This window comes from Styela clava, chromosome 12 (genome assembly GCF_964204865.1).
Source record: "Styela clava chromosome 12, kaStyClav1.hap1.2, whole genome shotgun sequence".
Classification (NCBI taxonomy): Eukaryota; Metazoa; Chordata; class Ascidiacea; order Stolidobranchia; family Styelidae; genus Styela; species Styela clava.
Genome location: NC_135261.1, coordinates 14,162,771 through 14,186,047, shown reverse-complemented (window position 1 = coordinate 14,186,047; position 23,277 = coordinate 14,162,771). Strand labels below are relative to the sequence as shown.

Sequence of the window (23,277 nt, the reverse complement as noted above, 5' to 3'; positions counted from 1 at the left end):
TACCTATCCTCGACCCACTGCCCGAACTCCCTGATCTTTCCTATCCTCGACCCACTGCCCTGTCTCCCTCAACCTTCCTATCCTCGACCCACCGCCCTATCTCCTTCAACCTTTCTCTTCTCGACCCACTGCCCTATCTGCCACAACTTACTTATCTTTGACCTACAGTGCTACACTATTCAGTACCTGACCTAACGGCGCTTTATTCACGACCCGATCACCACACTGAACTTTACTATCTTGCGACCAACTTCCATTGGTTATACTGGTCGTGTAGGCCAATGAGATGATTCATTTGTACGTCAACAAAACATGATTGACGGAATTCGTAAATGTAGGCTTGAATCTCAAATTGTAAACAATAACCATAATTGGCAGTTTAAAAATGTGTTACTAATTGGGCTACTGATGGTTTCTTGTTGAGAATGACAGTTTTCTAAATTTTAACAAGCCGTTTGATGCCCTTAATAATTGGCCATGTCGTGATTCTTGTGACAATATGATGCTGATCCGAAATAAGCAATAGTGCTCTGGTCCGTATAAAGTATTTTTTTTAACTTTTCATAGTAAAAGCGATGCCAAAGATTACGTACGAACTGCGTCTCTTGCAACTTCATTAAGTTGCAGATAATTTAAGCTCAATTTTGGGACTATACGCTGAATTAAAGGGCAAATTGAGATTCCAGCCTACATTAACGAATGCCGTCAAAAATGTTTTGTCGACGTACGATTGAATCGGGTTGACTTTATATTATGTATATCTTCACTGACTCTAAAGTCTAAACCAGAGGTAGGCAAACTTTTGTCGTTCGCGGCCAAAAATAAAAGTTGCAAGTCATTGACGGGAGCACGTATATTTAGAAAGTTAAACCCTCTAGGTTTGTCATAAATACCTAAGATATCTCGGGCTCACAAGCAGAAAGCATCGCAAAACGCTATCACCGAGAAAGACACCCATATGTGGCAATGTGTTCTCAATGAATTGTTATTGAAAGAAAACATGTGTAACAGTCATTGACAGATCCAATAAAACGTGTATCTACTATCTACGCGAAGCTACACGCGGCTATTTTACGAGTTGCTTAAACGTGTAAACTTGTATATCTGCTATAAACTACAGATCATTTTGGATAATTAGTACGCTGGGTAATGGAAAAGTCCCATAATATACAACTGTTTCAGAGGACCTTCGTCGAACCCATGGAATAGCTTCACCGAACCCCAGGGGTTCGATCGAACCCAAGTTAAGAAACACTGCTTTATACGCAAAAACCCTGCACTAAAACAGGAGGGGTCATTCTATTATTATTCATATTACAATGTATCAAATTTCATATTATCTACGCGATGATCTTAGTTTAAATAAATTCAACTGAATGTGACTTATGGATTGAAATTGATCAAGCTGGATCAGCCGTAAACGTGAATAACGTTACCGTAATATTTGTAAATACTGCAACTTTCGCATAGCACACGTTAGCAAAATCAAAGCGGAAGCCGTCAACAACAAGGAAATAATACTAATAATAATAAATAAATCATACACAACAGTGAATGACTTTTTTCATCATGTTGTCCTCTTTGGTGATTTTCTTAAATAATTGATGTGTTTTTTTCTACAGTCTCCTTTATTCCCAGAACAGAGAAATCGCGTTTTGCACTGATATGATGGAGTTTGGAAGCAACATAAAAACAGATAATAGAAATAATATTCAACTGTTTTTCCGCTAATATACTCCTCATGTTTATTACATCTTTTACTTTACCAACAAATTGTCGCAAAAAATCATCTTCTATTACAAGTTCTTCTGAACTTTGCGTCTTCAGATGTTTGCATATTGAAGCCAGAGCATTTTTCACTCTGTCTCCAATTTTCATGTTCTTGTTGCGAATGTCTACCATTATTTTATTGTAGAGTGTCTCCCATGTTTTACTAACTACTGATAAAACGTTGGCCCAATCGTCTTTAATTTCTTCCGGTATTGCAACCACTGTCGAATAAAAAGTTGAAGATATATGTTGACATTTTATAACAAGCATAAAGCACGAAGTCTAAATCTAACCAATCAAAAAGTAGAGTTTTGGCATATAGCACGTTGATTAATATTGATAAATGTCTATTTCTCAAAAAAAGAACTTATTCAGAACCTCCGATTTGACAAGGAAAAAAAATATACAAAATTGAAGCATATTATTCTGTACCTTCTTTCCGGTATATGCTGATAAATTTGGACGCTTCTTCATTTTCATGTAAAAGTGCTTCTTGTCCCTTATCAGCCATTTCGTTGAGTTGATATCTGTCCATCGTTTCTGTGCCTCCACCAGAAGTTTGGCTTTCTGTGACCATGGAGAATCGTTATTCCTACTTTCAACCATGAACAGCCGTTGTTCATGGCAACAAATTATAAGGATAAATATCGGTAGATAGGTTTGATTGGGAAATTCAATTCACTTGAGTATTACAAATACATTTTTTTGAGGATATTTCCGTCTTATTGATATATTTATAGTACAATAACTTACCCAGTTGAGTAGCTATGCCGCGAGCAGGTGGAGATCTGGAATATCAAGTACAAGAATCGTTACATAACCGACCTTGAATTACGCATCAATGTTACATCATATATGTTATAACTTTTGGGAAATCTGCATATAAGCTGATCAGTAGAGTATTAAATATGCTTTTTTTGCGTTAAAACAATACTTTTTTAATTCAAACTTTTTATACATCTGGTATTGTCCTAATCGAAATCCAGAATTCAAAATTAAAACGGCGAAGCTTTGGTGGAAAATACTAGGCAACTAGTAGAGTTTACAAACACCCACATGAAATGCCTGTAATTTGAGTAATAAAAATAATAATATTTTAGGAGTGTTGAATCACTTACACGTGATTATGTATTATATCTCCATGATGATGATGGTATTCATTATTTATTGCACCAATGTGGAAAACATTGTTAATAACTCGTGGCTCTGCTGCCAGCCGCAGTTCTTCAGGTGGATTTGCTTCTGCCATGTCAGTATTGGAAGCTTCATGAGTATTGGAAGTCAGTATTGGAAGTCTTCGTCATCTTAATTTATGTGTAGAGATAAATATACAGTAAGAAAGAAGATTAAATTCGGAATTAATGCAGCTCTACTCGAAGCCCTCACTCGAGCCAATAGTGACAAATATATTATACATATTTAAATGGCTATGAATCCCAGGAAGACAAATGCGGCAATGGAGACTATATTGAAAAAAATTATGATATTCATTACATTCTTGTAAATATACGTCAACATGAAAACTAAAATAACGATACAAGATCTTTCTATTGTAAAGCAATGCTGATTGATATTCCACAATGTATGTTTCTGTACAAAAATTCATTTAACAGTATTGAATGACCTCAAAACAACTTTACCATAATTAGCTACTCAATTTCAGTCCTAACAACAAGAAGTTAGCAAAACAATTCAATCATCTAGCTGACGTTCAAAGCATATAATTCTATAAGTGCAATCCTTCAAAAAAAACAAAAAACAAAAAAACTACAAAACTTGAACAACTGTAAAACTAAAACGAATTGACGATACAGTTTCATTTTGATAGAGTGAACTTCATAACTTCTTCCATAGGTTGGTTATTTGTCCTATACAAAATTGATATTAAATTACTGGCAAAGCTTCCTGTGCCGTGATTCTGTAAAAAGTGCAAAATTAACGGAATCGCCGCGCTCATAATGACATTTGATCTTATCTTCCACAATGCAATTTACTGAAGGACGCAAGTATTCAAATACAAGTTATATATATTTTTTATTTACGGTAGATCTATTGAGTTAAAATTGTGTAACTAGCACTTCACGTTCGATAGGTTGGTACATTCATTTATCTACTCGTGTTTCAACTTGTCTAAGGACAATAAATACCGTATATACAAAAAGCAAAACAAAATAAACCATCTTGTTGGATGATTAACATTTAGGCTATGAAGTATTTGTTGTATCTAAGCTTTTATTGGTAATATAGTAATATAATTAGGAGCCGAACAACGTACGATATAGCATAATATTAAATGAGATGGATATATTCATGTCATTCTCTACAGTCCATCCGTATCCGTTATAGAGGCCGGACTTTCCTAGTTGCTTGGAATTACATCTTTTCATTTAAATACGTGGTAACCAGGGGCGGACACTTTCCATAATTTTGGGGGGCGAACTTGGATCGCCTACCGAAAAAGACCGCGCCGTGTATTGTCACGTAACAATAACCTGTTGATGTCATTCTCCTAGCATACCTAGGCTGCTTTGCTTGGACACGGAACTTGCGCGTCACTGAACTAATTTCTTGAATATAAGCCCACGGCTTTTGCTAACAAACAGAAACGACAAATTGGAGGAGTCATATTGGGTTTCAATTCCTAGTTCTGCATAAAGCGCACTAACGCCGTTTCATAAAATCAGAAATGCAAAACAAGGTAAGCTATTGTGCGAATTTTTTCCTAAATTTTACCAAGGAATTATCATTTGATGATTTGACTAGTAGAATTTCCATTATTGCCGATTTATTAAATCATCATTTGAACTCGAAATAACATTCAGGATTCACGCAATGACTTAGCAGGGTTTTTATTCATAATTTAATACGAAAACAAACAGGCACGAGTTCAGGAGCGCAGCCAGGATTTTCAAAAAAAAGGGGGGGGGGGTCAAAGTCGGAAATTCCCTTTGCCGTCTGTAACAGTCACCGCGATTATGCACTCGTTAAAAGAGCCGCCTTTTTAAGCGTATAATGATTATTCTGTCGCGTAGAATATTCAATCCATGTCAGCCACGAGATTTTAAAATGTCCCTATTTATTAATTTAATTGTGTGCAACGTAACTCGCGGTTGCGACTTCTTACGTCAAAATAAAAATATTCGTGAACTAAATACAACGTCGATTTGTGGACATAAAAATATGAAATAAGCTGCCAGATCGATTTAATTTTGATAGTATTTTTGCAATCTTCCGATATCGTTATCGCCGTTACAAAAATCTCGATATCTGATATAAAATCCCGTATAGTACAATATTACTTCATACAAAGAAAATAATTATAAAGTATACAAGTAAATCGAAAATACAAATTCACCGCTTCGAAATCCACGCCGAACAGTCGCCGCGATTACGCCACTTGTTAAAAGAGACGACTTTTCAACGAAAAATGATTTTTCACTTGTGCAAAGTAATCAATCAAAGACCGATACGGGCACATTTAAAATGTCTTGATTTATTAAATTAATTGTCTTCAATTAAAATTGCGGTTGCGTCGACAAAACAAGAGCCCCTCTAAAACACTATACGGCAGTCCGCGGACATAAAAATGTGTGGTAAACTGCCCGTTTATATATTGTTTTAATCCGTATTTTTGCTATTTTGCGAATTCGATAAATTTGAGATGTACTTGTAACACTGACTCCGCTCAATCGCAATGCTGCCACTCGGATTATTTTTAAAAATAAAACTTTTCGAAAAATCTGTATATTTTCTGTCAATTTTCACGAAGTAAAATTTATTTCAGTACAATAAAAATTAATCGAATATACTTTAATTATCTCATATATCATCACAAACCGGGAAAAAGTCGCGTACTCAACCTTGTTTAAAGTCAACACGAAAATTTTCGACGTCAACTTAAAAGTAATGGATAAAAAGTCAAATCCAGCCCACAATTAACTGTGTTTCGATAGTAACGAAATGTTTTTGAAGGCCAACCGGAAACCAACTATAATGTGTGCCGTAGGAACACGAAATTTTGCGATTTTCGATGCCTAGAAAAGCGTTTTTTAACTGTCGCGGGCCTCAACAAAACTTATATTGTTTACGGTTTTATTTTTAGTATTTTATATTGCCGCTTTTCAATCGAAAAATATAGATCTCGGATTTTACTCCTTCATTTGTCTTTAGAATCTCGCCGATGAACTTGCCGGGTTCATAATTCCGTGCTAGTACAAATATAAAATAATTATCATAGTCATCGTGTCACAAATTTGTAGAAAAGATGTGATTCAATGAGAATAAACGCCAACGTAACAGGTCACAATGATGAAAACAACCGGCGATTTTAGCAAAAGGCAATTGAACGCGTTATTGACGACTTTTTCAGTTTTTAAAAAAATTCCAAGGGGGGGGGGGGGGGGGGGGATATCTTTTTCAGATAGTTTCTGTGGTCTGAAAAGTCGAATAAGCGTTTTGACATAGTAATTGCTTTGATATTTGCCGGCAAATTATGCTGGGCCTTGCACGAAACCCAAAACGTGAAAAGATACGTCTAGCGGTGAAAATTGTTTAAATCTTTAAATCTATTTAATGTTTTAGCGATAATGAATAATTGTTGTAATGGAAGTTTGCCTCTTTCACTTCTCTCGCAAGTGCCAACAATAACACTATTGAAATATTTTGACAATAAGAAAACCATATTAAATTGTAATTAGTTGTGCAAAACCGTGGCGCGTGATCGGCGGTGCGTTTGAAGACGGAGTATTACCCGTGCGGGTGCGCATGTTTCACGAAAATGTAAGGTGCTCCGAAAGCGCGTTGGTCTACATTATTGTAAGAAAGCAGTTATAATATCGGTAACTAACAACCGTTTAATCGTGCTCGACTATCGCACTTTTCGAACATGATAATTTTGTAAGGCGGAAATAACATGTGTAAAATTTTTTTGCGAAATTATTGGGGGGCGACCTCTCCCCTTCGCCACCCCCCCCCCCCCCCCCCCCCGGGTGTCCGCACCTGGTGGTAACATGGACTGGAACATATGAGCTGTGTTCAGTGGCCAATAAAGTCATAAAAACGCCTGTCTGTGATATTGGAATAATCCAATTCATAGAAACGCACAGTTGAATATATTATAATAGCTACTACAAGTGCCTACTTCCGTCGCATATTTCAGCTAATCTCTTGATATTTAGGCTAATAATCCCGCTTGCTTAATTATTGTTGTATCCTGTGGGTTGCATAGATAACGATAATTTAAACATTTTATCTATTACACTCTAAAGTAATTAAATCGGTAAATCTGAATTTACATAAACGTCTATCTACGATTATTGAACTCATTGGAGGTGATGTCGCGCGTTAATAGACACAATTGTGAAAACTAAACCTACTAATGAGATAACAACAATGTTATGGGAATACGCAATATTTAGTGTGATAAAAAGTGCAAGTTATCGCGGCGATACACTTGAACAATCCGAGGTCACTACAGATAGCATCAGAATTCCTTTATGAAAGTATACCGCATGGTACATAAGGAATCTGACCAATACGTATTTCTCCAGGCACCAATATTGTACTATGTTCAACGTCGTTTCCCCCTATTCCAAGGTATGTTTTGTCCAGTAAACGAAACAAGGCCCTTTTTTGGTCCAGCAGATAGCAATAAAACAAACGGGGAAATATTACCAACAGCAAGCTTACAGAAAAACACAAAGCGAACCAGGTTTACGATTGATGCAATTCTCGACAACGAAAGGGAAGACGAAAAATATAATCCATCAAAACAAACAAAGTCAAGCGAATCGTCTGTCAACAATCCTAATACATCGGTTGATTTTGAAGTTATATCCAACTTTGATTAAGAGTCGTCAAACTCCAGCAGTTTCAGTGTTTATGAACCACATGAATCTTCCGATTCAACTTCAGGTAGATATCATTCCGTCTGTCATCTCTCAAAACGACAGAATGATTGGTGGCACTACAATTACCCCGATTTTAACAACATGACTTCAAGGAAGCATAGTGAATTATTGCATTCAACTCCAGAGCCAATGGCACAATATAAACAGTTTCATCCGGACATGAACGAGTCATTTACGCTTTCTCCTATTGCCCAGGACCTAAAAATCTATCATCGTGAGTAGATCACACACTAATGTGAAAAGAATCAGAACGGTTTTCATCAACAAACAGCTTGAAAAATTTGGGAAAGAATTTTCACAACAACGTTATTTGGTTGGTGATGATAGAACAGCACTGACAAATAAATTGAAACTCGGGGAAGCTCAAATCAAGGTTTGGTTTCAAAACAGAAGAATAAAATTTAAAAAGCAGATGTGTACGGAATCGCCTGTTATTGTCGATGACAATTGAAAATTTTTCTTTATTTTTAAATTTTGTACTTTGAACAAGTTCCAATGATTTTCCAAAATTCTTATATCTCATTTTTTAAAAAAGCAACGTAAAACCAACTGAGCTCTAACAATTTTTTTTATTCGATTGTAACGAAATTCGAATGCACTGCCATGTGGGGAAACCCACGTGAATATGCGCTGGAGTGGGGCACTGGGAAAAATAACGGGAATCGGAATCTATTAGAATTGAACTGTTCGGCTGGATGGTTGGCGGATCATACTGCGCAGTGTGCGTGACTTCAATTTCAGCTGAGAACAATTATGGGTTATATATTGCAGGAACGGGCATGTACAGACTGAAGTGAAAAACAGCCCGTCCACGCGATACGTTTTTATCTGCTTTCTCTTTTTCCGGTATGGATGTGAAATATCTCATCTTGAACATGGCTGTAATCGAAAGTCAATGCTGTTCCACTGCTAATTCATTCAGGCAGTCGTTTTGACTGGGGGAGATGAATGGTCACTGAAAATGAATATATATACTGATTCAGATAATTTTGTCAAACAAAATGATGTCAAATTACATGGCGAGACCAAATTGAGAGAGGCCTCACCTGCTTTATCTATAGATGGATTTGGCCTCATACCAGTGGTTCTTAACCTTCGTGAGTCTGTCGAACCCCTACTCTTTTCTGTAAGCTCCCGTCGAACCACACCGTACAAAGCGGTTAAAACCAGGGGCGCATTAGGAACTTTATAAAGGGGAAGCTATTTTATGGAAGGTTTTAGAATATTACCATTTTGGTGTGACTTTATATATACATTTAAATTGCCATTGTTGTATAACAATTGTGTATCCCGAATGAGAAGCATGTGTTTCTCGTTATATAGACCAGTGGTTCTCAACCGCCGGCAACGTTGCTACCGGCCCGCCAAATATTTTTCTAATATTAATATGTTAAAAGCAAATTGCAAAATACAAAGTATTGACGGCATTTCCGATATTTTCATGATTTTTTTCCGAACTCCTATTTATTCGTAGTACCGGTATTCGTCTAACAACCGAACTTGGTTAGAAGTCCTCTGCCCATTTCAAACCCTGAACAGCTGGATGTTTGTTAAGTCTATGGCCTCATAACGGCGGCTAACGTCATAACGGAGGAGTTTGATAGCACACAGTTAGGGTTTCGGTTATTATCAATTCTGAAAAAACGCCGATGAACTTGCCGGGAAAAAACATCCTGTTTTAAAATACATACTGTTGACATATTAAAAGTTTTTATTAAAAGGAGGTTGCAAAAACACATAAATTGAAAAGTGATCAAAAGTGTAGTTTAGAACAAGCCACAAGTAATATTCAATAATTCGGAATCGTTTGAAAAATATTACCATACGCTTACTGATTCCATCTACAGGGCTATCATATTAGTCCTAATTTTGCTTCGAATTGATATAATTTATGTATTTCAAAATTTAAAAAATCAGGTAAATATGTGAGTATGATGGCAGGATAAGTGGCGACGAATATGAAAAAAGAAACAAAATCGGAACGATGTGCAATAAAAGTTTTACAGCAGGAATTAAGTATGAATTTGAATATATCGCTGAGAAGCTTATAGCGCTTGAAATCAGTAGGACCGAAAAAGAGCTACACCATGAACGTCTGGGTTTTAGAAATGGGAACAATTTGATATGAGCCTATAGTGTTAACGATATCATAATCGTGGATTCGTGAGTAATGAATCTATTTTGTATTTGTATTACGCAGACCTTCAGGGTTCTTTTCTCGATGTCTTGGATATGTCGTGTTCCACGTGTCCCAGTTGCTCCTCGTGTCATACTTGTACCAATGTGATGAAAATTGGCGTATAAGTAAATTATACCTGATTGAACTATTGTTATTACTATTTATAAAAATATTTCGATACTGATATTCAGATAATATTTATTTCCTATTTGAATTGTAGGAGACAAACAGTATTAAATAGTATCTGCGAACTATGTTTACGGTGATCATTTTTCAGATTGACGAACAAGTATTCCAGAACATATTAAATTGATATATATATGTAGTGCCTCATTTTCCAAGCAGGACACGTGGGATACGTCCGACAAGTGGGACACTCCGGGCGGCAAATTGGACAAGTGGGGCACATGGGAAAAGTGGGACAATTTGAGCGAAAAATTGTGGCACGTTGTACAATTGGGAGGGGGGGGGGGGCAAATGAGACACATGCCACAGGTGAGACAACTGTGACGCAACATATTTAAGACGCCCTTCTTTGTTCTGCGACAATGGGTCATGCAGGTTTGGGTCTATACTGCGATCTTTGAAGTGACTGCGATGGGATTTTACTCGATCGTTGAGAATCTTCTATCTGGTTATGCTCTACATCAAAATATTGTTTTGCTCTTTATCTATATACACGGAGAAAAGCTCCGATTGAAAGAGAAATATAATTGTAATAATCGTACATAATTATAAAACGTGAATCAGAGTTTAGGATGGGACTCTGGGGCCTACGTGATGAAAAGTCGTTCGGTTCTGCGAGCATTTAGGTGACTGCGATCGATTTCTTCTGACTTTGCAGAGTACGTTGGTATAAAAATTTAAAAAATTACCTAAGAATTGTTCCGCTAAAAGGTAACAGTAAAACATTTTGTGGAATATCAGGTCCGTAGACTCGGAGTAATATGAAAGAATAAATGTAATAACTTTCCTTGTCGGCTGCTGCTGTTGACCAACCAAGTTTTGAAACAATGTGCCTCAATGCTTTCGCTCTGTTACGCTATCTATAAAATAGGCTATAGGTGAAGCCACACTTCATCGGTGAGTAAGAGGCTGCACCACAAATCACGTATTAGATTAATCATATTCATGACTTTTGCGAAATCGGTAATTGGGGTTGACTGCGGTCACGGGAGCACAACCCCTAATGTGACAGCAATACTTCGTACAACGTCAATCCAATGATTCGTTCAGGTGAAGTCCTCATTTAAATTTACTTTTGTTGGTCAGATATTGGTTGGTCAAAAAAGACGTTCACTACTTTGATACTAATTTGTGATATCCCTCATCAATTTATGCGATGAATTGTTTTCACGACCCATATAAATCATTCAATTCGTCAACTATGTGTTTGACATACATATATTTTCGAGATAAAACGTTACTCAACTTGTGGTTTATTAATTTTGATATTTCTATGTTGTCGTTTCTCGTTTTCGTTTAATTTTATGGGCATTTTTTTTATTTATTTATTTCAAATCATAGTAAAATGTTTGAAAATAATATTCTTTCGGAAAATATACTGATGAGCGGTAGTTTATAAAACGATGAGAAGAATATATACGGATAATTCCGTGGGCATCGAGATCTTTGGGATCCATATTTCTTACTTTAACTTTTTCTTAATCTTCAATTTCAAGAGGTGCTAACTTCGGAATAAATTTTATTTTATTACTGAATTATATTTAGCCCCTTTTATTCTCCAAAGAACCTGAAACTTTACAACAGTACACATTGAAAATGTGCAGATATATACGAGTACATGGTAGAGGATTGTAAACAAAGCTAAGAAATCATGAAGTATTATTGGAAACGTCATTTCCTATCCCGTCGGATATCTATATGGAATGACTCACATCAGCCGATATGATCCTGGAAGTGTTGCTCGCGGAAGGTTGTATAAACTGCAAAATAATTAAGTTGAAATGCAGCCTATTTGTATTAGTGTATATAACTGTGCATGGCTATAGATGCCCATAGTCAATCAACCTCGTTCATTCATGACAAATGTGGTTTGACACCAAAGAAGAATGTGGACTGGTCGGAGGCAAGTTTTGTATTCAAGTCTTTGTGACCTGAAGAGTTAAGAAATTGAAATGAAAACTTTGTTTGAAGCAATATACTGTATTAAATATATAAGTTAAAAGGATGAAATACTTCGAAAAAAAAAGGCGAAATACAGAGTGACCTAAGAAACAAATCCCTTAAATTTCTTAGTTACTTCTTCGAAATTCGAGAAAATTTATCTAATTTTGTTTACAAAAATTTTTGCTGAAACCACTAATCATCTCAATCATCGACGTCGTTCAAATAATATTCAGCACTTCGCTAGCACCGTCACATAATGTTCCATATTCACCGTTCGATATTCGTTTCCTTGTTCGTCCGGAACATTTCGTACGCAAATGGCTACACATGCCGCGCACTGGGTGTGACATTCTCTGCAAGACTACCCGATGTGCCCCTGTAAACGATATTTTTGTTATTGACATGCCCAGGTAGCAGAAAGTGCGCTTCAGCATAAAACCAATGGACCAAGGCAATTTTGCGCAGCGTATACAGGTCTGTCTACAACATCACAAAGATAGTTTAGCTTATAGTATAAAAGGTATATATATATAAAGGTAAAAGATCCGACCCCTAATTTATTAATAGGTTTGTATCAAGTATCAAGTATCAAGTTTACAGCTTTAGTATATATAATTCATCTTTTACATTTAGATTCATTTATGACTTGTATTAACCCTATTAAAAGAGGTTAAGCATTTAAAATAAGTACATTACTTTTGACTTACTCAGAAATATTATTCGGAAAGTAACAATTTTAACATTTATTTTGGGGCTCCGTGAATAATAGTCAACTTTTTCAAGGGCTCCGCAACACAAAAAGTTTGAGAACCCCTGGCTTATACAACACATTCTAGAATCTAGAGCAATGGTTCTCAACCTATTTTCTTGAAAAACTTCACGAAAAACATGAAATTTTTTCTGCGAAAATTGACACTTTCCTTTTATTAATAATTAGGTAAAAATTACCACCCTGTAACAAAAAGCAGCATCATCCATTGCTACTACCATCAAATTTAATTAACTTTATCAGCAACTCTAGCAATTTTTAATAGGTTGTGGCTCACCTCAAAATGTTCCTGTGGACCAGCTATGGCCGACTGGTTGAAAACAAGTGTTCTAGGGAGAGAACAACTTTTGTACAAAGCGTCTTAGACTACTGTAACGTTCTGGTATAATCATACACAAACAGAAGTCCAAGGGTAAACAATGTTTAAAATTAAACTTACTTCATTTGGGGCTCCCGAAGTATGCGAACCAAGATGGCGGACATCGGAATGTGATATGTCTACTAGGTTGTGATTAGGCCATCATTTTAGGCATAAATACTACGGGAGGCTCTTGGCTAGTCTTCGAACTGATAATAGGACTAAAATAAGGAAAATTGGAAAAATTTTATGGCCTAACCCTAACCTGTTACCCATGTTACGTTCCGATGTCCGCCATCTTGGTTCGCATACTTCGGGAGCACTCTTCATTTTTGTACAAGTGTGTGTTCTCGTTGCAATATGGTGCTGCAATGCGTGCTCAATCTCACAATGATTGAAACTATGGGAATTTGATAATTCTGGGTGATGACAAAAATATATTTTAATTGATATCCGATAATATTTAACTTTGTTTTAATAGATTTCATCGTCAGATTGGTATCTTTCGTATCTTTAGGGCACAAAAGCATATCGATTGTGCAGATAAATAAATTTTGGGTGTACCCTGCGAAGCACATTAATTAAGTGAATTTCACCTGCTATTTCTTTTTGAGTAGATAATGAGAAACACTGTTTTAGAAAGCTTAATATAAAATGAATCTAAAGCAGCTTCATAATTGTATTTTGACAAGCAGTCTATTACACGTTATTTATAGTTTCGAACATATATCTGAGCCTAAACTCTAAAGAATTCGTGGTCGCACTTTTCAAAACCAAGGAAACAACACATATCGAGGAATTCGTGAGTTATCAGTTGTTAAACACTACCCGATTTATTATTGTAAATTGGAACTATTTCTATAAATACAGAAGACGCAGATCATAGAGAAGCCGACTCTCGAGTTTCTTCTCACGTCCATGACACAGCAGTTGCGCAGGAAGGTTTTGTGTTATTTTCAAAAGGAATCCATCAGGATTTCACGGCGATTAAGTTTTACAAATCTATAGTTATCATGAGGCATTTCAAATAAGTACACAAATTATATACATGTTCGAAAGCAGCATCCAGGGGTAGCTGAAGAATGAGCTTTTTTCGTGAATACAGCCTTGCGTGTAAATAAGTATGTGAAAATGTGATATTGGGCCAACGGACGGGAAACTAGAATATTCGATTTATTGAAAAAGTAACTATGCACTAGAATCCATTTTTAGCAAAAAGCAATATCTGATATCTAATACACCAAGCAACTCATTAGATAACGAAGGCAGTTTTAAAAAATAACATTTTATAATCTGATTGATTCAATATTTCTATATAGTGTGACTTCGACTGTGATCACTATGGTCGTAACACAACCGTTTGTATAATCCATGTGTGTACGTTTACAGATGAATCTGGTGAATCTTGAATGGTGACACGGAGATCCTTGTTGCAACCGACTATTCAACATACATCGTTTGTATTGATTGTAATGGAAATGGCAAGAAACGAATTAGCTTTTTATTCATACACAACCGTAAGTTTATGAAAACGAGTAAAGCATCTTATTTGTAAATTAACTGTTTCAAGTTACAGCAAATGCGTTAACTGAAATCGAGGTATAACTTTGAAATGTGATTTTGAGTATTGTGCTGCCAAGGAAATCAGACAAGCACAAGAGAACAGCTGCCATGATCATATATTGTTACGTAAAATGGCATCGTACTCATTGTTGATTATTTCATACAAATATCAAACATGTCTTATTTTAAATTACAATGTCAATAAAAACATAGTTAATATCTTGCAGGGATTCAGTGGATCGAATTGTATACACCAACACCATATCCATCAGCAAAAGACCTTCTTGACATTAAGAATGCTTTGATTGATTTAAAGGCCATTTCACCTCTAAATAATTCTCAATGCTCAGATGTTATGGGTGCTTTCGACATCTCAACAAGATAATGCAACGACGCAAATATTATATTATCTGACGGTTATTAGGACTTATAATTATCTACTCATTTTATTATAGAATAATGTGTCAAATAAATATTCAACGTAGTCTAAAGAACTATGCTTTCGACAGGCCTGGGAAGCATTATTTTTATCGTTTGTATAATCTGATGTGATCGCTTAATTGTGGAAGTGGAAATAAGTTGAGAGCCAACAAACGAAAGTCGAGAACTCGGGAGAAATAACAAAATTCGTCGCAATACCACAGGTACGCTAATTATTTCTTTACATATTATCAGTGATTCGCTGTATCACAATTCGAAACATATTGAACATAATTGCTTTTGGGTCACCGATTTTAATGCTCGTTCGATATACCTTGTTTAGAATAGCCTACTTTCCATATTTCAAAGAATTTAATTCTATTCAATTATCTAGGAATTTTGGTTTACATAAAGTCGATGAAGTTTCCAAATAATGAATTTTTAAGGGACACTGAGGGAAAATTGTGCGAGATGAACTAGAAAGTGCTTTACTATATGTAAACAGCAATGTTCTAGGTGAAGTATAGGGTCCCATAATAATCAGGACTAAATTTGAAAAAATGAATAAATTTAATAAAGTTGCTCTGGCTGCTGCTGTTGACCATCTAGGTTAGGGTGGTCCAACCCGTGGCCCGCCGAAAGTTTTCGAGTGGCCCGCGCGGTATTATTCGAATCCCAATGTCTTTCACAAATCTGAGCCCTTATTGGAACCGCTAATGAAAAAAATGTCGTTCAAACGCGCGAGAAGCATCACCTAGCTATCTAAAGCTTCTTTTATGTCCATTTATGGCTGTTATTGCCAGTGACACATGTTTGAATTTATTTTTATCGTCTGTCATGTATTTCAATCTGTTTTTCTCTTTTTTTTCTGTAAAGCTAGGAAAGGCAGTTTTATGACCTCAATATTTGACAGCATTTACTTCTACGAGCAATTTTTTTCACGGATGAGCCAAGTAAAATCCCCCGTGAGACACTGGGTGAGTTACTAATCGTCCTAAGCGTTAGGAATACGCTCGCCATCGCATCTCTGATTACTCTGTATGAGTTTGCAGGTTCGAATCCCATGCGGGGATAGTTATGTGCGAGAGGATTGCTGGAATCTTCGCCGCCGTAGGGTGATTCACGTAATCGCTGATCGGATACGCCTTCCTCCAGTAGGGTTTTGTTTTTTATCAATTCTAAAAAAAAACATCATGTTTTATAACAATTTTTTTCTTTATTCTTTGTACTTTTCATTGAATTACCCCCTGCATCGCCGCTAAACTACGTCAAAACGTTGCGTTCGAACAGCTGCATACGCTGCCGAAATTATAATTTCAAAAATGTAAGTAAAAATTCTTGTTTTGACTTTTATTTTTATTGCGTACATTCATCGCCACGGTGGTATCTAAACTAAAGTCATAAGATTTTACCCGGAATGTTCATCCGAGATACCAGAGAGACATTTTGAGACGAAAAATCATGAAAATTAGCTCACGAGCCTACTACAAAATTGATTTAGGGAAAGGCAGCCTTCGGCAAAGCGAGTGCATTACGATAATGAAGAATAAACTTACATCGGCGGCAATCTACTGATTTAAACGATGAGACGCACTAGCCTAGGGCCCAGGGCTAATCAACTATTTTTACCGAAGGTCCGCATACAAAACTTCAAAAATATTGTGGACTTTCCAGAAATTATATTTCGGCATCTTTAAACACGCTATTCCTCGGCCAACCAATGATTATTAGCTAATCAAAATTGTTTGTTATGGCGTTATAGTTTTTTTCATATATATTTTTAAATCTATAAAAGTTTTATAAATAAAATTTTAAGAGTGGGGCTAATGATTCAGAATGAAGAATTATGCGCGGTCCGAATCGAATACTCAGGAGGGCCGGATTCGGACCGCGGTCCGCCAGTTGAGTAGCCCTGGCCTAGGCTATGCTAATTGTAAGAGTCCTCTGATGCAAAGACGCTACAACTAATCTGTTATAACGCCATAATAAGGATTTCGAGTTTATGTATTGACATTTTCCTCATAAAATAAAGGTATTATTACGGTTAATTAATCCTGTTCGGTTAATTTATGCTTTGCATACTTTGTTCTTAAGGTTGAAGTGAGTCTTCAAAATTTTACAAACTGAAATCACATTTCAATTTTCGCAAGGTGGTTTCGTCGCAGGGTCGCTCACGTAATACCTTATCGATTACGTCTTACTGCGCCAACCACGTTTGCGGTCGCACTGAACTAAAGCTTGAGAAGGTGTGTATGAGCCGTTATCGATATTTGCGCCGTTTCGAAGAATTTATTGAAAATAAGAAGCGCTTGGCAAGTTTTTACATCCATTTTCCTTCAACCTATTTAATACAAAAAAATCAAATAGTACAGTCATTTTGAACAAAACAGGCAAGAAAAAATTGATTTAAAACAATTGTTTTAAAACCATTATCTTTGAACAAATCCCAATAATCCACCATCAAGTCCATGGTACCGAAGACAAATAACTAACTAATCCCATACCCGACATGGAATGGTAACCGGACGAGAGGCCGTGGTTCGTCATATGGTTTATGCTTATTTTAAAACACAGTGTTAATATTGACATAGTCAACATCTCGCAGAGATTCAGTGGATCGAAGTGTACACCCAACCCCATACCTCTCGACAAAATATCTTTATGGCATTAGGAATACTTTGATTGATTTGAACGTGACATCGACTCAATGCTAAATGATTCTCAATGCTCAGATGTTATGAGTGCTTCCGACTTCTCAACGAAATAATGCAACGACGCAAATATTACATTATCTGACGGTTCTTAGGACTAATTATCTACTCATTTTAATATAGAACAATGTAGCAAATAAATATTCAGACATAGGCTATATTAGAATGTTTCTTTTAGAATAGTAACGTAGATTTCGGCAGGCCTGGAACGCATTGTTTTTAACTTTTGTATAATCTGATGCGATCGCTTCATTGTGGAAGTGGGAATAATTGAAAGCCATCAAATGAAAGTCGAGCACTCGGACGAAGTAACAAAATTTGTCGCAATGCCGCAGGATCGCTTATTAATGCTTTACATATTATCAGGGATTTGTTATATCACAATCCAAAACATATCTTTGTTTAAAATACTTTTCATATTTACGGAAAATTTTTTTTCAAGAATTTGATTCTATTTACTTATCGATGACTTTTGGTTTACGAAAGATCGGCTAAGTTTCCAGGAAATGAGGGGATTTTGAGGAACACTGATGAAAAGTGTGCGAAATGAACTAGAAAGTGTCCTACTACAAGTAAACAGCAAAGTTCTAGGTTAAATATCGGGTCCTGTAAGAACCAAGAACAAATTGAAGAAATGGATTTATTTAAAAAAGTTGCCTTGACTGCTGCTGTTGTTAACCATCGAAGTTTTAAGCCAACGTGCCTCAACACTTCATTGGTGAGAAAAATGACGCATCTCGAAACAAGTTTGAGACCTGTCATATTTACAACTCTTGATATTGGACATGAATACTCCATACAGCGGCAATTAAGTGAATAGCAAGTAATGCTCTAATGTCCAATCATCGTTCTATTTGGCTTAAAAAGGGCCCTTCACCCCTTTGATTATAATCTGAACCAGACCTTGTAATGTCTTTCATCAAATTATGCGAGGAATTGTTTTCACGACCCAAATATATATACAAGTTTTAATATTTTGTCCACAATATATTTTACATACAAAGATGTCTGACATGAAACGTTACTAAACTTGAGATATATGAACATTGACAGCTTTTATCCCGAACGTTATTGACATCGTTATGAATTAATTTAGTCCGAAGTAATGAGTAAATATATATATTATGGTTAAAATAAAATTAGCTTCGGGAATGAAACAAAATTTTTCTCCTTCGTGACTGAGTTTTCTTTTAAATTTTATTCGTGCCAATTGTATACCGTCATAATATTGAAAACTTGCTGCGTGTTATCGTTGTTTTTATTTCATTTTATAAGCATTACGCTTTTTTTTATTCATACAAAGCATATTGAAATATCTAGAATAATATTCTTTCAGTTGTGATTTTGAAACCTAGTATTGTAAAGTAGGACCTCGAAGCAATATATCTTGGGAAAACCCGAAAATATAATTGCAATTAAGATTCGTGGTACGATTCAGCGGGTTCGTGCGAGCTCGTTATTGGAATGAAAGCGTTCTTGTTTTAGACGCTAAACAAATGCAACACCGTAGTTAACGATTACGATTATATTTGGCGTTCCGTAGAACCTGTTGATGGTGGGGCGATACGAGAGAAAACCCAATTTTAAATTTTTGAACCCAGCACTGATTAAGATTTAATAATATTTCAACTTCTTTTACAGAATTTCTTTCTTAGTGGTATTTTTCATCTAAATCTTTAGATGAAATATTTTCGGAGGTTGTTAATTGTCAAGTAATAAAAATAGTACGCATGATGTCATAGGTGCTGTAAAGTTTCATTTGAAAAATTACTGTTGTTCGGGGTTAGTCACCGTGAAAATAGATTTTTTAGTTTGAAGGACATTTAATCATCTCATTTCCGTGGCCGGCACATGCTTTTGCTCAGTTCCAGGAACAGATCAAATGTGCTATAAATAAATTTGAGTGTGCTTATAACCAATATTGCAGGGGAAGATGGGGCACGTTGGGACATCGGGCACAGTGGAAAATCAGCTCTCGTACTGATACTATATCCGCAATCCTGTCCGCGGTTCGATGTTTCAATCCGCCTTTCGGTGAGTTACAACGTCCCCGCGAACGGACAATGGACGGGTAGAGCGGCGCAAGCTATGAGGTGAAATTGGTTTAGGTAGGTTGAAACTGAAATTTCACCGTTCCAGTTTTTTTTTTCTACTTTAGCCTTTTAACATGACAAACCACCGTCTGGTATTTTTCAGCTTTAGTCCACTGTAAAATATTCATAACGTTGGCGAGTGGATGAGCCTTCCGAATTTCGCCGAGGGATGGTCTGAAAATATTTGCTTCCTATGGGGAACAATGGACCGGGGTTCAGTGGGACATGTCCTACAGGGCACAATTCGAGAGTGTTTGATACAATAAGTGCTCAGAAACCTAGAGATGCCGTATATTTTGTGTAAGATTATGGTTTCTTTCGACCCATGGCCCAATATGGAATATATTCCAGTATCAATAATATTTCCAGATTTAGATTCGAGGAAGGAAATATTCAAATTTGTTTGCAAAATTTTTTGTCAAAATATCTGAACTATTTCAGAACATTTATTTCAAAAATATTAAATCTTCAAATTTGAAGTCTCCCTGTTCTTTAGAGTTTAGACGATTATGCTGATTAATTGCTCATTTTTAAAGGCATACTTCGTTGAATTTGACAGACTGACCCATTGTGCCCCAAGGTCTGTCCGAATGTGCCCCACAGGTGGGTACAGTGGGACACTTGATAGACGTTTTCCAAAGCAATTTGGTAGTAAGATGTGTGTCGCAAAGGAATTTCTTAGTCACTGAATAAAAACTACATTTACCCACTATGCATTAGTCCCGCCAACTTAACTTTTTATCACCAGGTGTACTCAAACAAAACGTTGTAGCTCATGATTAACTTTAATATCAAGTCTCTCATCAACAAGTTCCAGTCAGTAATTTGCTTAATTTGTTACACAAAATATCGAGTTAAAATAAACTCAAAATGGACAAAGACCAAGAAGAGCCGGAACTCAGGCACAATGGAGAGTAAATTGCCTTTCTCCTCAACTTGTTGTTATTCAGTGATAATGCATCTATCGATCCAAACTTTTCGACAACTAGTTTTGCATTGTATTTCGCAAACTCGAGTCGAGTCCGTATACTGTCACCAAATCTGTGGGCGCTTTGACTATGATTCATGTTTTTTGAAGAGAAATGATAACAGTTCGATGATTGAAATCTATCCATCTTGGTTTTTCTCAAATACCGATGGGCCGATTGTGGAGTGCCTTTTATTCATTTTCAAAAATAGCACATTGCTTGCTTGTACGTATTGTGCTATAAAATTTAATCTATTACCTAATCGATTCCCCTACTAGTTTGGATCCGTTTTATGCTAGCCATCCGTTATAACCCGTTGCATATTCATTTATATATATAGGTGAGGTTTAGAACATCAATAGTTTCTTAGATATTTTTACCGTTGCGTTCGAACAGCTGCATACGCTGCCGAAATTTTAATTTCAAAAATGTAAGTAAAAATTCTTGTTTTGACTTTTATTTTTATTGCGTACATTCATCGCCACGGTGGTATCTAAACTAAAGTCATAAGATTTTACCCGGAATGTTCATCCGAGATACCAGAGAGACATTTTGAGACGAAAAATCATGAAAATTAGCTCACGAGCCTACTACAAAATTGATTTAGGGAAAGGCAGCCTTCGGCAAAGCGAGTGCGTTACGATAATGAAAAATAAACTTACATCGGCGGCAATCTACTGATTTAAACGATGAGAAGCACTAGCCTAGGGCCCAGGGCTACTCAACTATTTTTACCGAAGGTCCGCATACAAAACTTAAAAAATATTTTGGACTTTCCAGAAATTATATTTCGGCATCTTTAAACACGCTATTCCTCGGCCAACCAATGATTATTAGCCAATCAAAATTGTTTGTTATGGCGGTATAGTTCTTTTCATATATATTTTTAAATCTATAAAAGTTTTATAAATAAAATTTTAAGAGTGGGGCTAATGATTCAGAATGAAGAATTATGCGCGGTAAGATGTGTGTCGCAAAGGAATTTCTTAGTCACTGAATAAAAACTACATTTACCCACTATGCATTAGTCCCGCCAACTTAACTTTTTATCACCAGGTGTACCCAAACAAAACGTTGTAGCTCATGATTAACTTTAATATCAAGTCTCTCATCAACAAGTTCCAGTCAGTAATTTGCTTAATTTGTTACACAAAATATCGAGTTAAAATAAACTCAAAATGGACAAAGACCAAGAAGAGCCGGAACTCAGGCACAATGAAGAGTAAATTGCCTTTCCCCTCAACTTGTTGTTATTCAGTGATAATGCATCTATCGATCCAAACTTTTCGACAACTAGTTTTGCATTGTATTTCGCAAATTCGAGTCGAGTCCGTATACTGTCACCAAATCAGTGGGCGCTTTGTCTATGATTCATGTTTTTTGAAGAGAAATGATAACAGTTCGATGATTGAAATCTATCCATCTTGGTTTTTCTCAAATACCGATGGGCCGATTGTGGAGTGCCTTTTATTCATTTTCAAAAATAGCACATTGCTTGCCTGTACGTATTGTGCTATAAAATTTAATCTATTACCTAATCGATTCCCCTACTAGTTTGGATCCGTTTTATGCTAGCCATCCGTTATAACCCGTTGCATATTCATTTATATATAGATGAGGTTTAGAACATCAATAGTTTCTTAGATATTTTTACCAGTGTATGAACAATTGTTACATTGATGACAAAATAAGTTTAATGACCACACAAGGGATGATAATCTGTAATATCTTTCAAATTTTGAACAAACATACTTATTCATATTAAATCAGGAGAAATTTTAGGCGTTTCTGGATATTGAGATGTGACGTTAAAACAAAGTAAGGCCAGATATATTCGAATAAGAGAAAATGGTTTGCGAAACATCTAACCTTCCATATAATTCCGTTTGGTATCCATGTCTTTCAGTTGCGTTTCGTTCTTCATATATAGCAGAAGGAAATGAAAAGTTTTGACTTTCGGATTCCGGTTCTTCTTTGAACGACATATTTTGTCTTTGAAGTTGTCTTTTTCTAACGCTTCCGGTTTTTGAATGTATACTACCATCACGATTGGAGACCACATGGGTTTGTTGTTGTATAGATGTTATAGATTCCATTTTAACACATTATAGTAATTAGACGTATTGATGTACAGCCTAATTCTAAACTGCTCTCTGTGTCCTAAAGTACCACTAAGAACGGGTATATAAATGAACATCTTTCATCACTCAATGCTGTATGCATCAGATGAATGCTTGGCCAAATTTAACTTTCGACCGATATATTTTGAAACAATATGAGCTAAGAGGTCATTGATGACACAATTTTTTTTATATAACCACGAATTTCCCTATAATTTGCATTTACGTAGTTTTTAAATTATAGGTGAATTTCGATAAGCAAAATATATAAAGTTACTACAAATTTT

The 23,277-nt window shown here is 36.0% G+C and overlaps 1 protein-coding gene across 1 annotated transcript; it reads right to left on the bottom strand.

Moving 5' to 3' along the window:
- Positions 1-1,150: 1,150 nt before the first annotated feature.
- Positions 1,151-23,220, bottom strand: LOC144430667 (uncharacterized). The gene is made up of 5 exons (XM_078118686.1): positions 22,740-23,220; positions 2,889-3,074; positions 2,524-2,558; positions 2,203-2,337; positions 1,151-1,991 (listed from the first exon to the last, which is right to left on the bottom strand). Exons 2-5 carry the CDS (start codon positions 3,017-3,019, stop codon positions 1,594-1,596), a joined length of 699 nt encoding a protein of 232 aa, XP_077974812.1. The 5' UTR covers positions 3,020-3,074; positions 22,740-23,220; the 3' UTR covers positions 1,151-1,593.
- Between the last annotated feature and the right edge of the window lie 57 nt (positions 23,221-23,277).